Below are 23,569 nucleotides of genomic sequence, written 5' to 3'. Positions count from 1 at the left end.
TATTTTATTAAATTAAATTAACTCATTAGAAATTTGATTAATATGTATCAAAATACATCAAAAAATATTCTACGAAATGTGAAATTAAAACGTATGTTGTCATTTCAATAATTCACTTAAAAAAATTATATTAAAATATAGTAAAATATTATTTTTTATGACTAAAATTAGATAAAATAAATAGGTATTTTAAAAATTACCTAGTTTAATTTTAAACTTTAATTTAAAAAAACAACGAATTTCTTACTTTAAAAAAATTACCCTGTCATTCATAGTTAGGTATTTCAATCGTATACTAAGTAAGTATTATTCATATTATTTGAAACAATTATTAAATAATACAAAAATTTATGTTATTATGCAATTATCAGCATCTGACAGATTTTTGAGACAATAGGCTATTTATATCTAGATCGGCTAGATCTAATATGGATTTAGAACTCCAAATTCCTGTTTAACAATTAAATACCATGTATCTACAAACAGTACAAGCAACAAGAAATTATATAAATTATTACATATATTCAAACGACACGATTTAATAAATAAAATATTGTAAAGCACATTTTAAATGTGTACACAATTATTTTTATAAATATGAAAAAATAAAAATACAGTATCGCTTATAAATATTTATCGTTACATGATATAGGTATAAGTTTTTACGTAACAAAAGTATTAAGTAGATATAATTATAATGTACCTATTATAATTAAAATATTATTATGTACATGTGCACAAAGTACAAAATAAACATTAAAAAATAACATTATAATAAAAAGACAATATTTTCTCCTTGTTCGAGTTGAAGTGCTACTTTGTCGCTAGACGTTGCCCGGTCCGCTGGCCCCGACAACATGGCAGTGGCGAAAGTGAGAACAATACCAAAAGCTGCAGTGTACAAACCTGATCCTATAAAATCGCATAACAAAATATATTATTTATAAGGCAATGCGAAGGTAAAGGCACAATTGATGAGATATTTTCTATAAACCGTATAGGCGGTACGTATATACGAGTATTATGTTATTTTATATGGGCTGTTTGCTACAATCATTATTGCAGCCTATCGACAAGGTATAATATAATCACACTAGGTACATATTATTTAGCTAAAACAGCGTAGTCTCCACAGTTATTCAAAGCTTTAAGCTCCTATAAAATATTAAGTATTGTATGCTATTAATTAGCTCATTTTGTGTAGAAATATTTTACCTCTTCCCTTAAAATTTCATAAAATCTTCAACTAGGTGTGACTTGTGAGCTAGAAGCATGAAAGCATCTGAATTTGGTTTGAGTAATCCGGGATTAGGAGATTATAGTTCATTCCGGAAATGAAAACGTTTATAATAATTTTTTTTTTAATTAATCAAAAGCATTACTGCCACGACATTCTTGGCTCAGGAAAGACTATATTATTAAAAAATGTCAGTTATTTGTATTTCATTATCGTTTGATCCTATTCGGAAGTCAAGAAGAGTGGTTGCCTGTAGATGCTGTATACCTCGAGTATTCGTCACAGATGATTTATCTTAAAATATTACCTCCGACATCTGGACGGATTAAACGACTACGAACAGAACTACAGAAAGTATTTTTAATATGAAAATTTAAAAACGAGATGTTTAGGAAAACTACAGGAACCTTCGCAGTTTGTAAATACGAATGTGAAAAGCAAATTTTAGTTTTTACGCACCGATTGCAGCCATATACCAAGAAATCCGCGGAGCATAGTGTCATGACGTAAAACGTAAAATGCAATTTAATTTAAAAAAAAATTCATTTCTATTTTTGTAATAATAGTACGCGGCACAGTACTCGTGTTTATAATAATAATAAAACTTCAGATAATTATCTATAATAATTCGTTCACTATACTAAAATAAATTATATGATATTATATATTATCTTATGCAGTTATATGCCCTCGGGTGTTTTGACTTTTTCGTATTTTATAATTGTCTAGTCGTTTAAATTTCTTATTAAACTATATTATATGTATACACTATACACGACATACCATTCGTGCAATCCGCAGAGACAAAAGGCACGGATTGAGTACCACACAGCATCACCACGCGTTCCGAACCCCAACCAGCGGCGAAACAAATAACACCGATCAGATAGAGTAAAACTAAAAGACAAAAATAAACATTCGTCACATTTGGTTGTATTATATATTTTATTATATGCATATATCTTATAGTCGATACTACATCACGTCATAAGGTGACCATACGTTCCGTTTTAAAAGGGCAGTCCCGTATTCGACTGTCTGTCTCATTATTCCTAAGGGAATCTTATGACATTAAAATGTCCCGTATTCATAAGGTAGACTTTAAAAATAACAAAAATCGTATTTCGTTGATAAATAATTTGTATTACCTATTCTTTTTTTATTTCCAAATTTTACATTTAGACGCACTGCGGGACAGCTAAAGAGGGAATAATAAAAGATATAAAATGAATATTAGAGCGGATGGCATATTATGGTTATAATCATCGCGATATTCAGCATTCAGCGCCAACACATTCGAATGTTCTCTCAGCGGCGCGATTCTTTTTTTGTCTCGTTTTGAACTCAAACATATGGTCACCTTCGGCTTAACTATACAACGACTTTACTGTTATAAATTCTTCTAGTGAAGTTACTTATATCGACCGACATGTATACGTAATAACTTATGACTAATGAGTATAGTACCTACACATAATACATACAATATATCTATTAATTATTATTTATTGAAATTCTACAAATGTACATAATAATAAATACAATTTAAAACTTATATAATATATTATAATATACAAATGTAGACTACTCGTAGTAGTTTGTCGCGTTTACCGCAGCATAATCTTGGAAAGTTGGAAATGAGTTTAAGATGGTATTAACTTAACTTTTAACTCAATTCATTTGTCTCTACATTAACTTAAAATTAACTTAACTAAAAGATATGGTTTCTTGGACGGTAAAAAGGGATACGGCATTTTAAGATCGATAAAATATCGGGTACATTCAATGAGCCGTCAAGATTGGAAAATTATATGATTATATCATATATGTCAGAGCGACGAAATTATGTTAAAGGTACCAAATTATTAAATACTAATCGTCAGATTCGTCAGAATATAATTACAGGTACTCCATCAAGTCCATCAGAAGTTACTTCGAGTAGCTACATGCAAAACACGGCAATTTATATTTGTCTATTTATATATATAATATATTATACAGGTATGCAATACTTGCTAATTCAATGATAATATTGATAAAAAATATATATTGTATATTATATTATTATTTATTAGTTTATTACCGGCGAGTCCTTGCCCAGAACCAGCTATCCCAAACACGCTTTTCTTGCTTATTGATTGTTTGCAAAAGCTGACCACGGCCAAAGCAGCCATTAAAAAACTGACGAAAACGCCAGCGGACATTAACACCAGGCCAACCTTCCATACGAACGGGAACATCGTTGAATCCGTAGCCAGTCCTTCGACAGCGAACGAACCACAGTGCTGGTTACCGTTGATTTTCTTACACCGGTAGTAAATGCCCACGGACGGGCGGCAGCGCACTTCGTAGTACGGCGAGTCTACGGTGTTGTTCGCTGTGAACACAAAATCCAACGGTTATCAATTGCATTGAAGTAGCCAGTAGGTAGTGATGCACTAGTGCAGTATACAAGTGAATATTTATGAATGCACGAATTGTCGTATATTTATTGTTTGTTACTTATATATATATATATATATATATATTTTAGTTTGTAAAATATGATAAAATGTAATAATATAAAATGAATTACACATGGGCATAAGGCATATAGGTTTTTTCGAGGTCATCCCTGCGGTTAGATACCGTCTTCAGACGTGATATTATTAAATTACACGTGGGTTTAATTTGTATGGACTTACTTTCAGCGGGCAACGATTTGCTCGATAGACAGTTGTAATCAGTAGGTCCGATGAGCCATTTCGGCGAGTAAATGGCCGTGAATAGAGTAATGGTGGACACCACGCTCAACGTGGCCCACAGTAGACTTTTAGCGGTTAGAATGAAATACATCTTTTCGACCTGCATACACAAATTAACAAATTAACTTTTTGTTTAATTAAAAAATATTCAAAATCTTTTATGATAATAATTATTTAATATTATTTAATAATAATTTTTCTTTTAAAAAATGAAAAAAATTATATAGACTTTATAATAATAATAAAATACAAAATACAAATCAACGTATGCATATAAATTATAATATATATGTTATAATATTAGTAATTACTAATTACTAATTAGTGTTTAGTTCACTTCATATTATTATCTCTGATATAGCAGATAATAAAGTGGATATCGCACGAACTTCGTATTGCATGCCCATATATATATTATATATTATATACGCATACAATGTACTATCTATATAGACGTGCACTGCAAACAAAGCATAATATACCGAGGTAAAGGGCCCGGGGTTATTTTACCAAATTAAAAACGTTAAAACCGTCGCGGGAACCGCCGCCACACTCGCTACAGCTATATTACATGCGTATATTATATAGCGGCTCTCGTTTGATTACTGCGGCGAAACCTCCTTGTTTTATAATACTGCATATAGTACATAATATAATATCGTATATAAATATATATAGGAGGTGCGCGTTGCACGAAACCGGCCCCTCCGATATAATAATAATAATAATATATATAATATGGTCTACACACGTGTTCGTGGTGCCAAAGTGACGTTTGCCATACATCGCGGCTACAACAATTCACGTATATAACTGTGTAAGAATAACACCATAACAACAACAACATAACATACGATGACGTTATAATGAAATATATTGTAAGTCCGTTAATAGATCGGAAAAAAAAAGGTTTTTCATTGCCACGCCGTCTGCGCTCATAATGATATAACCTATTGCATTGTATATATAGGTATGTATTTATATAATATTGTGCGTGTGTGTGTGTGTATGTGTGTGCGCGAGTGACTCATGTGTACATTCTGTCGTATGTAATATTATATATACCCTCTTATTTCGTTTACCTCTACTATTTGTCTTAGTCACGGGTATCCCAACCCTGCGCGCGCTCATCAACCCTCAAAAAAAAGAATTCCCCCGACGAGCGATCGAGACGGTCTGCAGCGAGCACCGCCGACGACCGCACCTGGTTCAATTCCTGCATGACGGGCGATGTGTGTATACCTCGCTAGGAAACCGACGACGACGACAATATAATAATAATAATAATTTAATTATATTATACCTATGTACGTATATTTTGATATTATCCATCGCGTATATTGTTTTAAAATTTTGTCCGTGTCCGAAAACAACACCGGAACAACACGATCGGAATTTAATTTTGACGTTATTATTGAAGGTAGATGGTATAGATACCTACGATATTTTATTATTATAATTTATAATATTATATATTATACTGAGCGCGTGTCTATATACAATACCGAATACGTGTAGATTGTCGTTACCTACTCGATCGTCCATTATAGTAATATATATTATTGTATATATATATGCACTTGCACTTGAGCGAAGGTATATTGTGATTTCGTTATTAAAAGAATACGCATACTGCATGTACACTATACGAGTATATAATAATATATTGGAGAGACGCATCTATAGGCCACTCGGCACGAATAATAATTCGATATTATTCTGGACGGCATGTGGTGTGCGGCCGTGATTTGAAAGAGAAAAATGTACACCCGAATAAAAAAAGGAATTAAAAATGGCGTTTAAATATTCACGGCGTAACAGGAGACCCTTAATGTGTTTTTTTTGTCCGTATATTCTTAACCGGCAACATAATGAACGAACGAAAATTAAAACCAGCTACATTATATTGACGTCTTAATTTACATGCATCATCCGACCGGTATATCACAGCGCATTGCACACATATTACTTGATATATTTTGTTATGTAGAACTTGTAGAAGACTCAGTAGCCGAACAACACATTATTTCATTGGTCGACTCGTACGTATAGAGTCGTTGAGTGCATCACACATAACGGTACAACATACAACTAATACGTGCAAGGTGATTCTTTTTTAAGGTAATAACCACCCATTTTCTTGGAGAGTATCAACAATTTATATCAATACTTAAAATATTTATTTATTTTTATTTCATGTTATTACAAAACAATAAATAAACGGATTTTAAATTTAAAAATGGACATTGCCAATTGTCATTCAATAAAGTAAAAAAGTAAAAAACAATAACAGTAATGATTCGAAAAAATGAACGTGAGTCGTACGCCATCATATTACCGATCCAAATCGAAAAACGCGTGACTGTGAAACAGAAATGTTTCATCTTGTGTTAGTTAAGATTCTAGCTCTGAATTCACGTATACTTTTATATTGCATTATTGCCCAAGGCTACATCAATATAAATAATATAATAATATATTATTTAACATTTATAATAATACCTATTTGTGAAAGTGAAATATTTTTAAACTCTTTATATTATTATGCAGTCTATACGCGTAAAAGTCTAAGCACAGTGTCCGACACCTGTGTAATAAAGTGGTGCGTACTGTATTCGCATTTCGTCGAAATAGTTCGTATATTTATTGTGATTTTGTGAATAAGATATCTCGCATATTATATTACCTGCTATATTGGTTATCATAGCTTCATAAATCATAATACAAAAGCATTATAATAGGTATACTAAATTATGTTTAAATGATATATGTATAATTTATATACGTATTATTATACTCAGTTCCAGAGTTCGATCGTGTTTTTTCGGAAAACAAATTAAAAGCAAATACGATATAAACAGGGATGCGTGGGTGAGACGGAAGAGCGTCGGGGTTATATTGTTTCACACTCGATATAATATGAAAAAAATGTATTCCCAAATCGTTCATCCGGAGTAATTTAATCATTTTTGTACATCAAAATTTACATATTACTATGGGGAATAAAACAGTTTAAAAAAAATACGCATCATAATATTTGTATGGCTGCGTGCAAAGCAAACAAACGAAAAAAAAACAAAATACATAATACCTACACTATAATGTATATATATATATATATATATTTACACATAAGATAGATTATTATAGTAGGTAGGTGGTATGTATAACATGGTTATCGTTCTGCATCAGTGTTGATTGTTGAACACAATATTTCGTTGTTATTTGTTGCGTGGTACCAAAAGTGTCGACGTGAAAACAGAATTAATAAATTTTAATGTGTATCTATACGAATATGATAAAAGTATAGATATAATGTGTATTATATAAACACGTGGCTTAAATACGCTATGAAATTATAGTTTACACCATTAGATTCATACGATGGACTTTCTAATATTTATTTTATGAGTGACAAACGATAACGAGCCACTGCGCAAAAATAAATGTGTATACATTTTAAGTATAGATTAAATCGTTTTATACATTATAATAATTATTTTATTGATAAAATGTATTAACTATCAAAAATTCCAGAGTACTCAATAAGATATGTATTTTTCGAAATACACGTATTGGGAAGTGAACTAAAGATAAAATGTTACACAAATCGACAAATCTTATAAACACTAAGTAATAATCATCTTACTTTAAAAAAATTCGACACACTGCAAATACGATGCATTCAATATGAATTAGAATTGTAAAACTATTAGTAGTTATTGTGTAATCTTAGTTATAAAACTGCTAAACGTAATTAAGCAAGTTCGTCGCATTGAGTTAAGTTGTGAAATCATTAATATTTCTAGTTTGAAACTCTAGGTAGGTATATATATATATATATATATATATAGTTACTATAAAATATAATTTATTTTTAATAACTTACGAAGTTATATGAGATGTATAGATGCTTAAAAGTATATAAATTATACAAATATACAGTTAAAACAACTAACAAGAATTCATTTTAGTGCATTTAAACATTCGATTTTTAAATCACTTTTATACATCAGTATTAGGTACACACTAAACATATCGATATTTTAAATTAAAATGACCAAATATCAATTAATCCTAAGTATTTTTTTTTATTTTTACTTTTTGTTAATCGTCTCTACGTTAATTACGAGTGAATATTTTATTCCAGTTTAACACAATCTACGGGCACTGTGCAACAACTGCAGTCTACAATGCACCTGAGCAACCGGTTTGAAATTTGAAAAATCGCATACTGCAGTGTAGAATAAAAGTTAGTCCCGCAGACGGAATAGAGAACGATAAAATAAGAAATCGAAGTAGAAAATATTTGTAATTACGACATTACAGTTTAAAACATTTTATATGCCCACCAACAAATAAAGCTGTAATTTAAAACGATGATTATATAGTATATAGGTATAGTAATATAGATATATTAGCTATATAATATAGTACCTTCACGTACCATCCTTTTAACTGATATGAAAATACTTTTTTAATTTTTTTTAAATTCATAATTCATACTAGTATACATGTTAACAAAGTTAACGTCGTTTACATTATCATTGTCAAGTATACATTTTATTGTATTTCATTTTAAAGATAACGTTTCATTATATATTTTTTTTAAAGAAGATAGTTTAATATCATTTTATTGAATCTATATATATTAGTCTATGATATTATTGAAGTAAACATGATTATTTTGTTACAATACATTTTTAATGCTAATAAATGTCCTGATGATTTTCTAAGTAAATAATACATGTTCGGATTACCAAGGGTTTTCCGTTTCGAATTACGAGCGGTATTTATCTATAAAGTATAAACTGTAAACTATAATCGAGAATTCGATACCACTCAGCTCACAGCTGTGACTGTAGTGATTTTTATATTTAAACGCATATATTTTATGTTTTACCACATAGAAGATATTATATTTCTCAGACTATATATTGGTAATAACTAATAACATTTATAATATAATAATGTTTAAAAACTCGTTAAATACTTAATGTAGATGCTACATTATCTTATATATTCCCTAGTCTCCCCGCAGGTACTAATTTTAACTATACATTATATAATTATGGTTATTTTATAATTTATTTATACTTATTACTTATTATATAAACATCTAATACATAATTTTTTTTCGTTTAATTAGTACGACAGTTATATTAATTTGTTAAATGCTATAATTAAAATTTTTTTAAACATCAGTTTTTTTACTAATTTATATTCTTAAATTAACTCAAAACTTGCTCATAAATGGGTGGTCTCAGTCTTTTAATAATTATGCATTTAGACGCTTAAAGTAGTCTTATGATATATAGTAATATTATTATAGGTACTTAAAAAATAATATTATATTTTTTTGTCCTCATGTAGTCATGTCCTATAATAGATAATAGGTAGGTAAATTTATTTATCAAATATCTATATTTAATTTCAAATAATGTTTGGTGAAACTTTCTACTGACTATTCGCTGATGTTTTCGAGTATTATATTATATACATTTACAGTGTAGAAACGGACATATTGAAGCAGCTGTTCATTTTCATACATACATGTTCTCCATTCAAGTTATTTTAAGTCATTCTATTAGTCATTGTTAGTCTACAACAAAGTAATTAATGACAAATAAATAATATGGACCAAAAAGATATTATAAAATATAAATTATAAGGAGAAGTAGAATCTACATAAAATCATAAGAATATACATTTACAACATCAACAAATTTACAGTCATATAATAAATTATTAAAAAAGGTTCCAAAATTAATATTTATTATTAACAATGTACTTATGTCATAATATAATAGGTACATATTTAACTTATAATATTAATTATAATTCATAATTAATAAACAAATATGTATACTGTCTAAAGTATAAATATATAACTAATACGAATAAAATATAAATTTAATGCATTTTGCAATATTATATTATTATGTGTGTTTTGTAGTTTGTATTATATAGCCAGGTGGCCAGGTAAGCTAAATCTTTTGTAAGAATTTTGACTATTTAAAATACGTATTATCCTACGCAAGGCTACGCCCAAATCCAAATTCGTATTATATATTTATGAAGCCATAGCTTATAATAAAATAATAATATTCAATTTAACATTTACAATGGTTTTCAATTAATTTAAATTATTTTTGTGTTAAGTATCTATAAAATTAATATTACTACACTAATTCAAATTAGCTTCAAAATTGGTATTAAAATATCAAAGTAAACCTTTTACTATTTTAATTGCATAATTGAAAACTAAAAACTAAGTCCAAAATAATTACTATAATATTTTAGTGAAGATTAACTCCCTAAGATATAAAAGAGTAAAATAGAGTTTTAATATTTGAATGAATTATAAGTTAAGTATGACTTAGTATGAGTAGTATGACATTCGAAAATACTTTAAGATCTTTGAAAATTATTCATGAATGATTCCATTATTCCAATCGTCCATAACAAATAGCATTCGTCATTGTAAAGTATAAGATATAGAACCTATAATATAACAAACATGATATAGCCAATATAGCAATATAGGTACTTAAATAATTTATATTGTTGGAACAGTTTTTAAATAAATATTTTTTTCTAAATGAAACGTTTAACTAAACAACTTAGTCTATTTTTAAATTAATACAGTATTCTCACGCTTTAATAAAATTATACATATATATGTATATTAATTAACCTCGACGTACAAATAAATAACCATTATTATAGTAATTAGTATTTATGTCCATTCTATGTACAATGTGCAAAGAATATTCTATAGTATAATATCACTAATCTAATATTATATTTGTATACAAATATTGTTTATGTTTATTATGTATAGATATTAGATATAGTATATTATAATACATTCATTTAGGTATAAATTATAAGTGTATAAAACATAAATTATGTACTTAGTTATGTGATATTTCAGTTAAAAAATAACCTTATTTTTTTTACAATAGATTAGGTTAAATGCATAATAATGCATACTGATTTAATTTTTTTTCTTAATAGTTATTACTATTATGATTATTATAAAATCATTTTTCATGTGTAAATATTCAAAATACAACTATTTAAGATCTGTTTTTTGAATAACATATGTTTACTATCAATCACTTTTAATGAAACCTAGGTACTTCACATCTAGTTTAGACTTTTTAGTTTTTATTGTTGACATTTACTCATAATTACTAAGCAAATTGTTTCTATTACGTTTTTAATAAGTATTTTTTGTGTTAATAATAACAAACTGTCTGGACATTAAAACATTATAATAATCCCAAAAATTAAAATATTTATTTCTACATTTACATATTATAACAATGCAATCGACAGAATTACAAGGTTCATCGGCAGGTAATTAAACTATAATTTTTCATGTATTTATATTTTATACACATGAAATAATGATTATTAATTATTAAATATTATTAGATGTATTAAAAGTTTTGAAATTATAATATCTAAATTAATCAATAATTGTTTCTTATCGTTTAATTTGTTTTTGTTTCTAGTTATTAACTATTATAACTTAAAAGTTTAAACTTCTTTCTTATTTAAATTGTCCACAGAAAAAAATTAAATAATTCAAATTATAATAATATATTTACATTAGACATAAGTTGTATTTTATCGTAATTTGTTGTACCCTGTTAAATTATTCAAACTGATATTTATATACTTGTATTACAAGAAATATGTCTTTTATTTTGTGTCAAATTTTATGAGGCTTAGTGAAAATAAGTATTTTATTAGAAATAAAAGTGTATTGAAGATCTTTCGCGATTCCCAATTGAAAATTCCTAAAAAAAAGATAATGATAAGAAAATAAATTTCTTAGTGTGGTGATGGGTGTCTTAGGATTATAATTTAGAAATACAAAGAGACGAAGAATACCTACTATATTATAAATTGTGGGTTAGTACATTACACATGTATTCAGGGATTAGTTCGATATAGTAAGGCACATTTTATAGAGTAAAAGTTGAGCCTCATGAACATGAATACATTTAAGGAAGATTATAAAATGAATGACAACGCGATAAACATAAAGATTACACTTATCCCGTAATACTTTTTATGCAATTCAAAAATATTTATATATAATACATTTTTACATTTAGCTATAATAATGCTTTCATAACTCAAACATAAAAATCATATTAATTTATTTTAAAGTGGACTACCCACATATCAAAAACACATTAACATATTGTCATATTTTTAAAATTCAATCCTGAATCTTTTCGTAAATTAAAAATAAGGTAGGTAATTAATCAGTGTGTGTATATATATATATGTAAATAACTATTATAAAATAATAACTGTAACAAACTTTTAAATAAAATAATTTTAAAATACTTTCATGAGTTTAATGACTAACAAGATGATTCACCAAGCAAACATCTCTGATTTGTCCAATAATATTGTATTTATTTAAATTTTTGAATTTTTAAATCTTTAAGTACCCAAAGACCATATATTAAAATTCTTAGATTTTAATTCTTAGAAGTATTCTTTAATGATTGAATCTTATTTTTTATAAATGATTATTATATTATAAGTAGATTAATTTTAAAACTATAAGATGTAATAAATTAACATTATTTTATTTTAACTGTTTTTTAAACTTATTATTATCATAGTCTATAATATATTATCCTTAATACATAAAATTAAATAGCTTGAAATGATTCAATTAAACTTTGTCTAAGGTACATCAACATTTAAAAGAATTATATGGTGGACAATTTATTGTAAAAAATGGAGGTTAAAATTTTAAAAATAAGTTTTTATTGTCAATAGAGACCCTTTAAATGACAAAAAATTTGAATATTCGAAAATTTAGGCTTTAATTAAATATACTTAATTCTAAAAATAATAATTTGAATAAATGCATAATTTAAAGTAAAATGGGATTGATCGGTGAACTTTTTTGATAAATCGTTTTTTACAATAGAATATTATAATGTTAGACGTTAATATCTTATATTAATATTTATCTTGGTGCATTGGTCAATAATCAGTGATACTCGGTAATCGGTATTTTTTTTTGATTTTGTTTATCATTTTCAATTTTGTGTCACAAAGTTAACTATATTTTCATTCTAAATACATACGTTAATGTTCACTGTGATTATCCCAATATGATATATGAATAATATGATAAGAGTTCGTTAAATACCATAATATTGTAGTAACTAAAGTGATGTTTTAAAATATATTTAAAAATGGTAAACAAATATAACATTTTATAGATATTTTATTAAGTTATTCATAATACAGTAATGCCCTTATTTAAATGTTCAAAGCCATTAGGTTCGTACAATTATAGGTCATAAAAAACTAATAAGTAGGTATTAAACGTATTATGTAGTTATATATAGAACTCTAAATTACTTTAATTAATTAAGTTCATTACTATACAATATGCTTGGTATATTGACTGTCATTTACACAATAAAATATACATAATATAGTATGCACGCGTCTAAAGTCCGTTTTAATTTAATAATTACCTTCGATTCCAATGACTCACGTTATTGATAAAAAAAAAACCATCTCGTATGGACGATTTAAACGAATTTATATATTATTTGTATTTTTTTACACATTCTAAAACCATAATTACCTATAACGTTTCCGGAATAAGCAACGACCGTGCCGATCGCGGTCCGCGGTCACACAATTGAATTGTATTATAGATACTGACTATTTAATATTTACTAATTACAATAATACAATATTGCTAATAATACTAATTGAATAATGCAATACGCGCTTAATTCAGTTGTTAAATACTGCATACGATATTAACAAACGTGTGCAGTATAGCATTATATTAAGATGTGTAACCGGTATGTATTGTATTATTGTGTATTTGTGTATACGTTAAGTATAGGACCATATGAAAAACTTACGTACCTAATTAAAAATAATATTAATTTTTTATTTACCGCGAAACTGTAGCCGACAGCCGTCTGTGGAACGAAACACTAAAATATGGTGATATTCGAATTGAATATTTAAATATCGTTTTATGACGAAACGCGCACTACATTAATATATATAATCGTTTGTTATTACAAATATTATACAAACGCGATAACCGAAAAACTACGAACGCAACAACAACTGCGGCTGTCCCGTGCACGCGGCGTACCGACGACATGCCGTGATCGCGTGTCGTGACCGAATGACTGGGTGTCTGATGGGTCTGCGCGACGCGAGTGTGCATCGCCAACCGCCACGGCCGTCGTGTATAATATATTATAATAATATGCATATATTATATTATTATATCATACTCCGATATTCATATATTATAATAATATTATTATGAATGGGCTGATGGTTTCCGCCGCCAACGGTGTACATTTGCAGTACATATACGTATTATATATTACTGAAACGCTGTACAGTTCATAGATATAATTTGGTAATGTCTAGAAACAACAGTATACAAGTTTTTACAACGATAATAGTATAGACTATAGTCAACTGTGATGCCGGTTGTACCCAAAGTCTTCAACTTTCGCAGAATGCCGGTCTATTATAGATGTATTACTTAGGTATATTTATTTATATATAATAATCATCAATCAAAAGAAATTAAAAAAAACATTCCAGTCGTCAGTAATATTATAATACATAGTTATTGACACATAGAAACTATTACTTAGAATAGATTTAGTAATGATACAGATTACACACCAACAAATTTAACACAAAAACAACTGAACAATTAGTACAATATAAATATATCTAAAATCATTTGGTTACATTTTATGTTGTTTTAAAGATTAGCTTAAAAATTTTAGCCTTAAAAACATTGTGAAATAAAACAAAAAAATCGAAGACAGTCGTGATTTTATTGACATTTAATAAAACTTTGGAAAAAAATTATATTGCTATGTACAGTTTGTTTTAAATATTGGTATTAATATTAATTAATGTTATGTATAATCCTGTTAATGATTCTGAATAAAATTTAATTTAAAAGCTAATCACAATAGGTGGTATATAACTATAGTTGTACCACAATAACGGCCAATTATGTGCGTTGTATACCTTGTATGTATAGTATAATACATTTATATATTAATTGAAAAAAGCGCGCAAACTTTACCAGAATATTATCAGAACATTCTGAACATTTATATAATACACATACACCATACACAAAACGATAAAAAAGGAAGGGAAAAAAGAACGTTATAAAAACACGTACAAACCTACCACGATCATTAAATACATCATTACACGTATTACTTATTATGTGTTGTATACATTGTGTAAAAAAACAACAACAATAACAACTATGAACGAAAACAAAGATGTCGTTATAGACCGTAAAATTTGGAGACTTTCAGCAGGTGGTCAGAGCTCAGATAAATATATGCACCAGTGCACCATATTTATACGTATTACACTAAACATGGTATATAATTCGTTTAAATGACGTTAGAGTTGTAAAAAAAAATAATAACGTGTACATTATAGTACATAATGTCTCGTTATAATACCTTAATTCTTGTCTCAGAAATTTTTTGTATCATTTTTTTTCGAGCGGGACACGCATGTGTATATACGATACACGAGTATGTAAAATTACATCACCTGCTGCACGATGATCCAAGAAAAAAATATATAATGATATTATGTTCGTAGTAAAAAAGAAATTAAACGTTTTCCTCGCCCCTTGACACATTGCTACTGTGTTGTATATATACCTACGCGCGCTCTGCAGACTCGCCCGGCGGGCCGGTCGGGGTAACATCTGTACACAACTATACGTATAATGTGTATTGAGAAAAAAAAGGACCCCTTTTTTTGTCCGATGATGGTCTACTCACTTTTTACTATATTTAATATTGTACAAGGGATCGCTTCTATATAATTTACGCCCTATATGACGAATACGCGCGCGCATTGCATACTGTACGTAGGGTCATAATATGATGGGTTATAAACGTCGTGTTTGTTGTTTCGCTTTACCCATGTGGATTATAAATCTCCGTCATCGCCTTATAAATAACTCGGTTAATGGTAGTGCTGTATATATATATATACAACCATATAATACGAGTATATACAACATACAGAATGTTGTCGCCCTACGATAAATATTAAACCGATCTGTTTATGTGAAATCCAGATGAGCGATAATAATAATACGAGAGTAATGGGATAAAAATTAGAACAGACAACCCAGTTAAGTAATAATAATTAATAATCATCTGGAGGCAGCGTACCTACTGAAAAAGCGAGTATAAATTACTAACACAGCATACGATGGTTTTTTCCGGTAACTGAAATCTAACACGGTTAAGGTCAACAAATATGCTATAAGTTAATCGTATGGCCATCCTCCATAAAATAAAATAAATTATAAACCATATTATTACTTATATTATATATTATTGTGTGCGTGTTCTGTGTACATGCGTTATTAACACAGTACTAATAGTACTATGCTAGTGAGTTATTATGGTATTAACTATTATTATACATAGTAATCATTGTATAATATTAAACATTATCATTTAAACACTAATTTCTCCATAATCTATATATATATTTATTTTATATTTTACTAGGTTCTAGGAGGATTTGCATTCTGCTAATCTGCTCGCTATTCGGTCACCAACCTAATTATGTAAACTGAGAGTTTATAACTAATATAAATATTTATTGACATTTTAAATAATATAGTTCACACATTTCTGTAACGTACTAACACCTCATCGAATATAACGCGTTCAATTGATTTTTCTTTAAATTTATACTCGATCCCGATTCTTCCACAATTTTTACATCGTTCCTATCGTAGTAATGTAAATAAACTATTATACACTCAGATATTATGTTTAAAATATCGGTCTAATTGTCTAAATAAAGTTACAAAATATTATTTAACATTTTCTAAAAACTACTAAATAAAATATATTTTAAGTACAGAGTATATTTATCTTTATATATTATATTACTTATTTTTATAATTATATTAGATTTTTTAATAAAAATTATAGTTTGTATTCTATTAAATTTCATAACTTATACAATAACAATGTTTTTATTATGTGTTGGTAAGATTTTACATTAAACCTTAAGTGTATACGTAATACGTATATGAATGGGCGATGTCTATTTATGGTTGTATTATTAAAATATAAGTTGAAGTATTTGGACACGCCTGGTCAAAAACTTAGGTACTTCAAACAAAATAAAATGCACTTTGTATATAGGCATAGAATTTTGTAGTAAAATAAAAAAATGAATGAAACACAATAGCTAGGTATATAGGTTGATGGTTGATGTAGGTACCTATATTATTATGTTAATTTTTTAGATTGTTATACTTTACGTACTAACTTTAATTATCGTTTGAAAATCTGTACCTATGTGGTGTGTGGGTTTGTGAATTGTGGATAATAAATAAAACTCATTTGGTACTTGTAAAAAAAATATATTCTTTATATTACAGTATTTTACTATAAAATATAATATTACGAACATATCACTTATTGTTATAGCCTTATAGGTTCAAAATAAATAAATCGACATAATATTTTATTTAAAAGGTTTAAATATTAAAATATTTTGTTTGTGCGTCACTCAAATGACACAACACATATTTCATCCTTAATCTATTATAATTCAATATTATAGATTTATATAGAATAAAATGTGTATATATATATATATATATTCTTAATTCTTGTCCCTTTTACGTATGTATATTATTGATAAAATTAAATTTAAAGTGTATGTATGGGTATTTTCATAGTTAATTTATTTTATTACTAATATAACTATTTAAAAGTTTAGTATGTAAGTACCATAGGTATTAATAAACTATTATTACATATAATTATTATACTATTGAGTATCGTTTTGGTAATATTTTGATCAATATACATATACAATATTACGCCTTTATAGAACAGTTTTTTTAAAAATATTTATTTATTGTGTACTATGACTATATAAATAAATCTAATAATTTTCTAAGAAAATAAGAGGTCTCGTCTAATCTAATTAAGATTACATATGTAGAATGAGAAAAAAATTGTGAAAGCCACTAGTAATTATATAATAACAAAGGATAAAAATTATTAATACATAAATCTAATATAACAAATAATTTTAATAATTACGGTGAATCATATTATTACAAATAGTAGAGAGATAAATTATACACAATAATAAATGATTAAACACAAAAATTAAACAATAATCATTCCACAATTTAATCTATATGATAGGACAAATTAGAGATCGTATATTATTTGACAAAATTCTTTTTACAACATGTAATTAGGAAAACTGTATTAGATTCTAAACGCTCTGAAGAATATATTAATTTTAGTATTTTACAATAATGTATTTTTTTGTGTTTATTTATAATTTATATACGATGTATAGTAGAAAAAATACTTCGATTTTCAACTTTGGGAGTGGTTAATGGTAAAAAATTGGATGTAGTTTGTTCTTTTAAGATAAAAATTTAAGTTTCAAAATAATTCTATGTTTGTGTGAAAATTGTGACTAGAAAAAGTGGCAAAAAATATATCTATTTTATAATAACAACATAATATGTTTTTTTGTTTAAGTGCCGATTCCATCTAATTTTGAATTTGTTCAAATGGTATTATACGGAAACCATTAATCAGTTATATAGGTCAAAATTAAAAAAATTTAGATAACCTAGACGGCTAGACACCTACTGGTAGTTACACTATATTATTTCGGTTCCTCAAAATTTCAACTTAATTTCTCGTATCGGTGTATAATGCATAATAAATAGAATAGTGCATACCTACTGAAGTATACACATGTACCTATAATTTAGATATATAAGAAATTAGATTATAAGAAAATGCAAATTTTTAATTTTTAAACAGTATAATGTATAAAATAATAAACTTACTATAATTTAATAAAAATTAGGAAAGAAAATTGAAAGCAAAATGAAAGTTTATAACAATGTGCATTGGTATGAACAAGAATTATCAAAAACTATTACTAAACTCAGGTAATATTATTTATATTTTGTTTGTATATACAACAGTTGTTGTTGTTTTTTTTAAATAATTTTTTATTTACAATCTATATTAATTTAACAATACAATAAGTAAATTTGATGATAGAAATTTTTGGCATGATTAGAAAAAATATCCACTGATATTACTCTAGTTATATATAAAAAAAAATATTTAATTAACTTTGGTCTTATATTATTATTTAGAGTATATAGCCAAATAGGTATAGCAGCCAGCAGGTCCTTAGGTACCTATTTAGTTTAAATTATTTTTTACTGGGTAGAAAATGTGCTCAAAATATTTAATGTAATAAAACTATGACTGACTAAGAATACTATTGTAATTTATTTATAGTCGTAATTAATTTGCGCATATGAACAAAATGTATAAAATACCTATATTAACAAAGTCATGCCTAGGGGCTGGCGAGAGGTGCAATATACGTATTAAGCCCTATAAAACCGTGAGAGTTGCGCCAAAAGACATTTTGTTATAGGTAAATTTTTATTACTTGTAAAATATTACTTTAAATTAGCTATCTATGAATTCTAAATTCATTAAAATATACATCGAATTTATATTTTACATTAAAAACTTATTACAGTTCATTCTTACCAATAATAATGTAGGTGGCTATTTGGAAGGCCGTAGATGATTTAAAAGCGTTATTCAAGGACTCAATCCCTCTACTCTAACGTTTGTATAAACCAACAAAAAAATTCTAATATGCTAAAGCCGAAAAAAATATTTAACGAACTAATCGCCATTTCAGTAAAATTTGGTTCTAGCTATATAGCGTTGCAGGTCATGTAGATGTAAATACACAATTAGGTACTTATTGTTTTTAAGAAAAGAGCTTTAAATGAATCTTAGCACCGGGCGTAGATTTTGCTAGGCACAATAAAAACAGTATTGCCTATTATATAATATTACAATTTTACATTGCAGTTAATATTAAAACGTACCTATTATCAGATACCTAAGTACTTGTATAGTATATTGGGTGTTAAATTAAAAACCTAGATTATTATATTTTATATATATATTTTTTTTTTGGTAGATTATATTTTTATGCTTACGTCTCATTTAATGCATGATATAGCAAGATATGAAAAATGATGTGGTAATCAACCTCAACTCTCGCTTTTTGGTGTATAAATAATGTAGTAATTAAGTGTAGTGTTTGAACAAGGTTTTTCCTGTAACTTTAAATTGAACATTTTTGCAGTTTCATTATTTAAAAAATCTTTCTCCTCTAAGTATATGTATAACACTTCAGGATCTAACTTAACCATGGTTCTATAATTTACACTTCTACTGTGTCCTACCTGGCTACCTAGGTACTCACAAACATATTAGTAGATAGATATATTGTATATGCAGCGGTAAAATATAAATATAAATAAATAATATTAAATTAAAATATATTATACATTCACAGCTTAACTAATTATAAAGTTAACCAAGAAATATTGAACAATTTGAGCAACTATTTGAAAATGGAAGAATGTCTTGTTAACGAACTAGTACTTGATAGAATTGATCTGTCGAATTTGAATTATTTATGCTGTTTAACACCAGATACTAAGTAAGTACCAACTTACACCAATTACGCACATTTCTTTTTACATTCGTTTTTATTTTTTGTTCACGTTTTGGATGACTAGCTATATTATTATTGTAATGAAATCAATTAAATTACCTCAATTATTTAAATTTAAGAGTGAAAAAATTATGGCTCAGATTTTGCCAACTGAAAGATAAAGGAGTTAACTATCTTTTTGATATTTTGGATGAGACAAATGGAAAAACACAATTGAATACATTATACTTAGATTGCAATGGTATAACAAATGAAGGAGCAAAAAAAATTGCACAGGTGGATAACAATAATTATACATATTATCAGATACATTATTATTATATCAATATTTATAATCTATATAATATATTATAATAAGTAGATTAGTATATTATTAATTATTAACATGCCTACTTACATAATAATAATAATAAATATACCTCAGATTTTAAGGACAAACAGAACATTAAAATCACTTTCGTTGGCTAGAAATTTGATTAAGGATGAAGGTGCATTTGCTTTAGTGAGTGTTTTGTCAAAATTCCAACTCAATAGTGATGAAACCAATTGGAAATCAATGCAAGAACAAAAAAGCAATAGAATTTTAGAATATTTAGTATGTTTTAATAGTATTTACGCATTATATTGTGAAATTTCCATATCTCTTTGAGAACAATAACGTCCATAACCAAGTTAGAACCAAATTAATGTACTCCTATTTAACGAATTCCTATATAATCAAATTTTTATGTCATCGATGATACTTTTTAATATGTAAGGTTAACAATGGTCCTACTATAAATTGATGAAAATATAATAAGAGATGAAAAGTTGTAATGTTACTTATGCACTTTTTTTCGAAAAATATAGGTTAGTAGTTACCAACTATACCTATTTCATAAAAGGTACAACCAATATAAATGTCTCATAATAGTAATTTTGAATTCAAAAAATTACATTAACATCTTCAATTATATATCTATATTTTGCAGGTAGCTAAAAGCAAAATGTATGTTTTTGTTAAGAAAAAATTATAATAAGAGTTTATGATAAATAAAAAAAAGGTAGATAAGTAGGTATAGCTCTGCTGTATAGTAGGTCACTATAATGGATGTGTATGTGTAAAATTTGAATGCAATGACAGGTATCATTGTAAACGAAAAATGATTCTGAACGGAGATGATTTGTCAGTCTATAATAATTAGTATGATATATTATATTATTCCGTTTCTTTAAATTGTAATATATCGTTATTTTACGCGATATCGTAAAAAATTAAATTTCATACGCTCATAAATTTTTTTCTATATTGATGTTGGAATTTTTTTTTTTACAATTACTTGAAGGCAAACTTAAGGATAACCTTGTATTAGGTTTTTTAACCTTAGATATAAATCATAAGAATTTAACGAATTTTCAACTTCAAAATTCCTTGCAAATTTTTGCTATTTAGATATATTTTGTAAACATTTAAAAATTAAATGCTTATAAACAAAAATAGTGACAATTTTCAATTGTCTATAAATAACTAAAAAAGTCAAAAGATTTTGAAAATTTAATCGTAAATAGATAACACTAATATCAACATTTGGTGAAAATTTCAAGTATTTACAATGATTCGTTTTTGAGTTACAGCAAAATGAAAAAATCGATTTTGTCGAAAATTATGCGTAAAAATTCCCGTTTTTTCGTTACTTTTTTAGGGTTTTTCGATTTTTCCTGACGCTTTTGAAAACTACTAGAAATTTTTTCTTTTGACCACCCAAAGTACTAACTAGATTCATTTTCCTTTTCAAAGAGTGACTGAAGTCAAAAATCAAAGCACTATGACTATTTACTTATAAGTAAAAATTATTAAATTTGTTAAATTATTTAAATATAAAATTTGTTTTAGACGGATATTCTAACTCAAAAATTAAAAGAAAAAAAAAGCCTATCAAATGATAGTATCAATTATGCTGAGTTAACATCAACTGAGTGTAAGAAACTAATATAATATTACTAATTTTATAACTTTTAACCTGCTCATCTATATTTATATTTTATTATTACACATCAATGATTCCTGACTCAACTTTTTTAATGAAAAACATTTTGTTAAACTAATTAATTAAAGTTGTTTTAAAATTAGTAAGTTTTTCATTTTTAAAAATATATACTATATTTAGTTTTCTCAAATAGAAAAATTGTATACGTATCAAGGTCTGAAATTATTGGTATTATTCATAATGATGACTTATCAGGAAATCTTTGAAATAGCTATAATATAATATAATATTATATTTAATATTTATATAGTAGTATATAACATACTTTACATATTAAATATCAAGTAAAAATACATATTTATTCATTTTAGTGACTAATTTGAAACAAAGAGCTAAAAATATGATTGTTCCTCACACACACCCATATTTAACAGGTCAATTGTTAAAGATTGGATTGAATTATCATAGTCCAGGAAACTTTAAAATTGAATATTTAAACCTTTCATGTATTATATATTATGTCATGTATAATAAAAATACTAAAATAATTATTAAATATTTTACTTTATAGATAATCAATTTAGCTCAAATATTTTAAGTGTAATAGAGCAAATATTTCAATATCAACAAAAAGTCTGTATGGCTAAAGAAGGACTAAGAAATTTAAAAATTGAAGTTAAATAATTATTGTACTTTAAGTTTTAATTTAATGAAGATTTATTTGTATTTTTTAGGGGTTTGATAAGAAGCAAATAGAAAGGATGAACAAACTAATTGAAGGAAAGCTACGTTTAGAAAACAGGAGTAAAAAATTTCACTGAAAGCATATATTATTACATTTCATTTAATTTAAGGTTTATCACAAGAAATTAGGATCATAATTTTTATAATACAAAGAATCATTATTTAAAGTAATTTAAGATGTTATAACAATGGTATAGTCATAATACACTAAATACTATTAT

The 23,569-nt window shown here is 26.5% G+C and overlaps 2 protein-coding genes across 4 annotated transcripts; one reads left to right on the top strand and one right to left on the bottom strand.

Annotated features, from left to right (window-relative positions):
- Nucleotides 1–591: 591 nt before the first annotated feature.
- On the bottom strand, nt 592–14,194 carry LOC113552010 (LHFPL tetraspan subfamily member 2 protein). Of its 3 annotated transcripts, none has more exons than XM_026954652.1 (5): nt 13,915–14,194; nt 3,922–4,081; nt 3,321–3,614; nt 2,021–2,134; nt 770–912 (listed from the first exon to the last, which is right to left on the bottom strand). In XM_026954652.1, the coding sequence occupies exons 2-5, from the start codon at nt 4,070–4,072 to the stop codon at nt 770–772; spliced, it is 702 nt and encodes a 233-aa protein (XP_026810453.1). In that variant the 5' UTR covers nt 4,073–4,081; nt 13,915–14,194. The 3 variants fall into 3 exon arrangements, with proteins under 3 accessions (XP_026810454.1, XP_026810453.1, XP_026810452.1); XM_026954651.1 differs by having other exon boundaries at nt 13,947–14,194; XM_026954653.1 differs by lacking the exon at nt 13,915–14,194 and having other exon boundaries at nt 592–912; nt 3,922–4,072.
- LOC113552619 (leucine-rich repeat-containing protein 71-like) lies at nt 11,313–23,425 on the top strand. The gene is made up of 9 exons (XM_026955469.1): nt 11,313–11,346; nt 18,943–19,027; nt 20,476–20,622; nt 20,757–20,913; nt 21,062–21,232; nt 22,511–22,595; nt 22,976–23,110; nt 23,176–23,279; nt 23,339–23,425. The coding sequence occupies exons 1-9, from the start codon at nt 11,313–11,315 to the stop codon at nt 23,423–23,425; spliced, it is 1,005 nt and encodes a 334-aa protein (XP_026811270.1).
- The last annotated feature ends 144 nt before the right edge of the window (nt 23,426–23,569 follow it).

Source organism: Rhopalosiphum maidis, chromosome 2 (assembly GCF_003676215.2).
Source record: "Rhopalosiphum maidis isolate BTI-1 chromosome 2, ASM367621v3, whole genome shotgun sequence".
Classification (NCBI taxonomy): domain Eukaryota; kingdom Metazoa; phylum Arthropoda; class Insecta; order Hemiptera; family Aphididae; genus Rhopalosiphum; species Rhopalosiphum maidis.
Note: the sequence above shows the minus strand (reverse complement) of the source record. Positions and strands in the feature narration are given on the sequence as shown.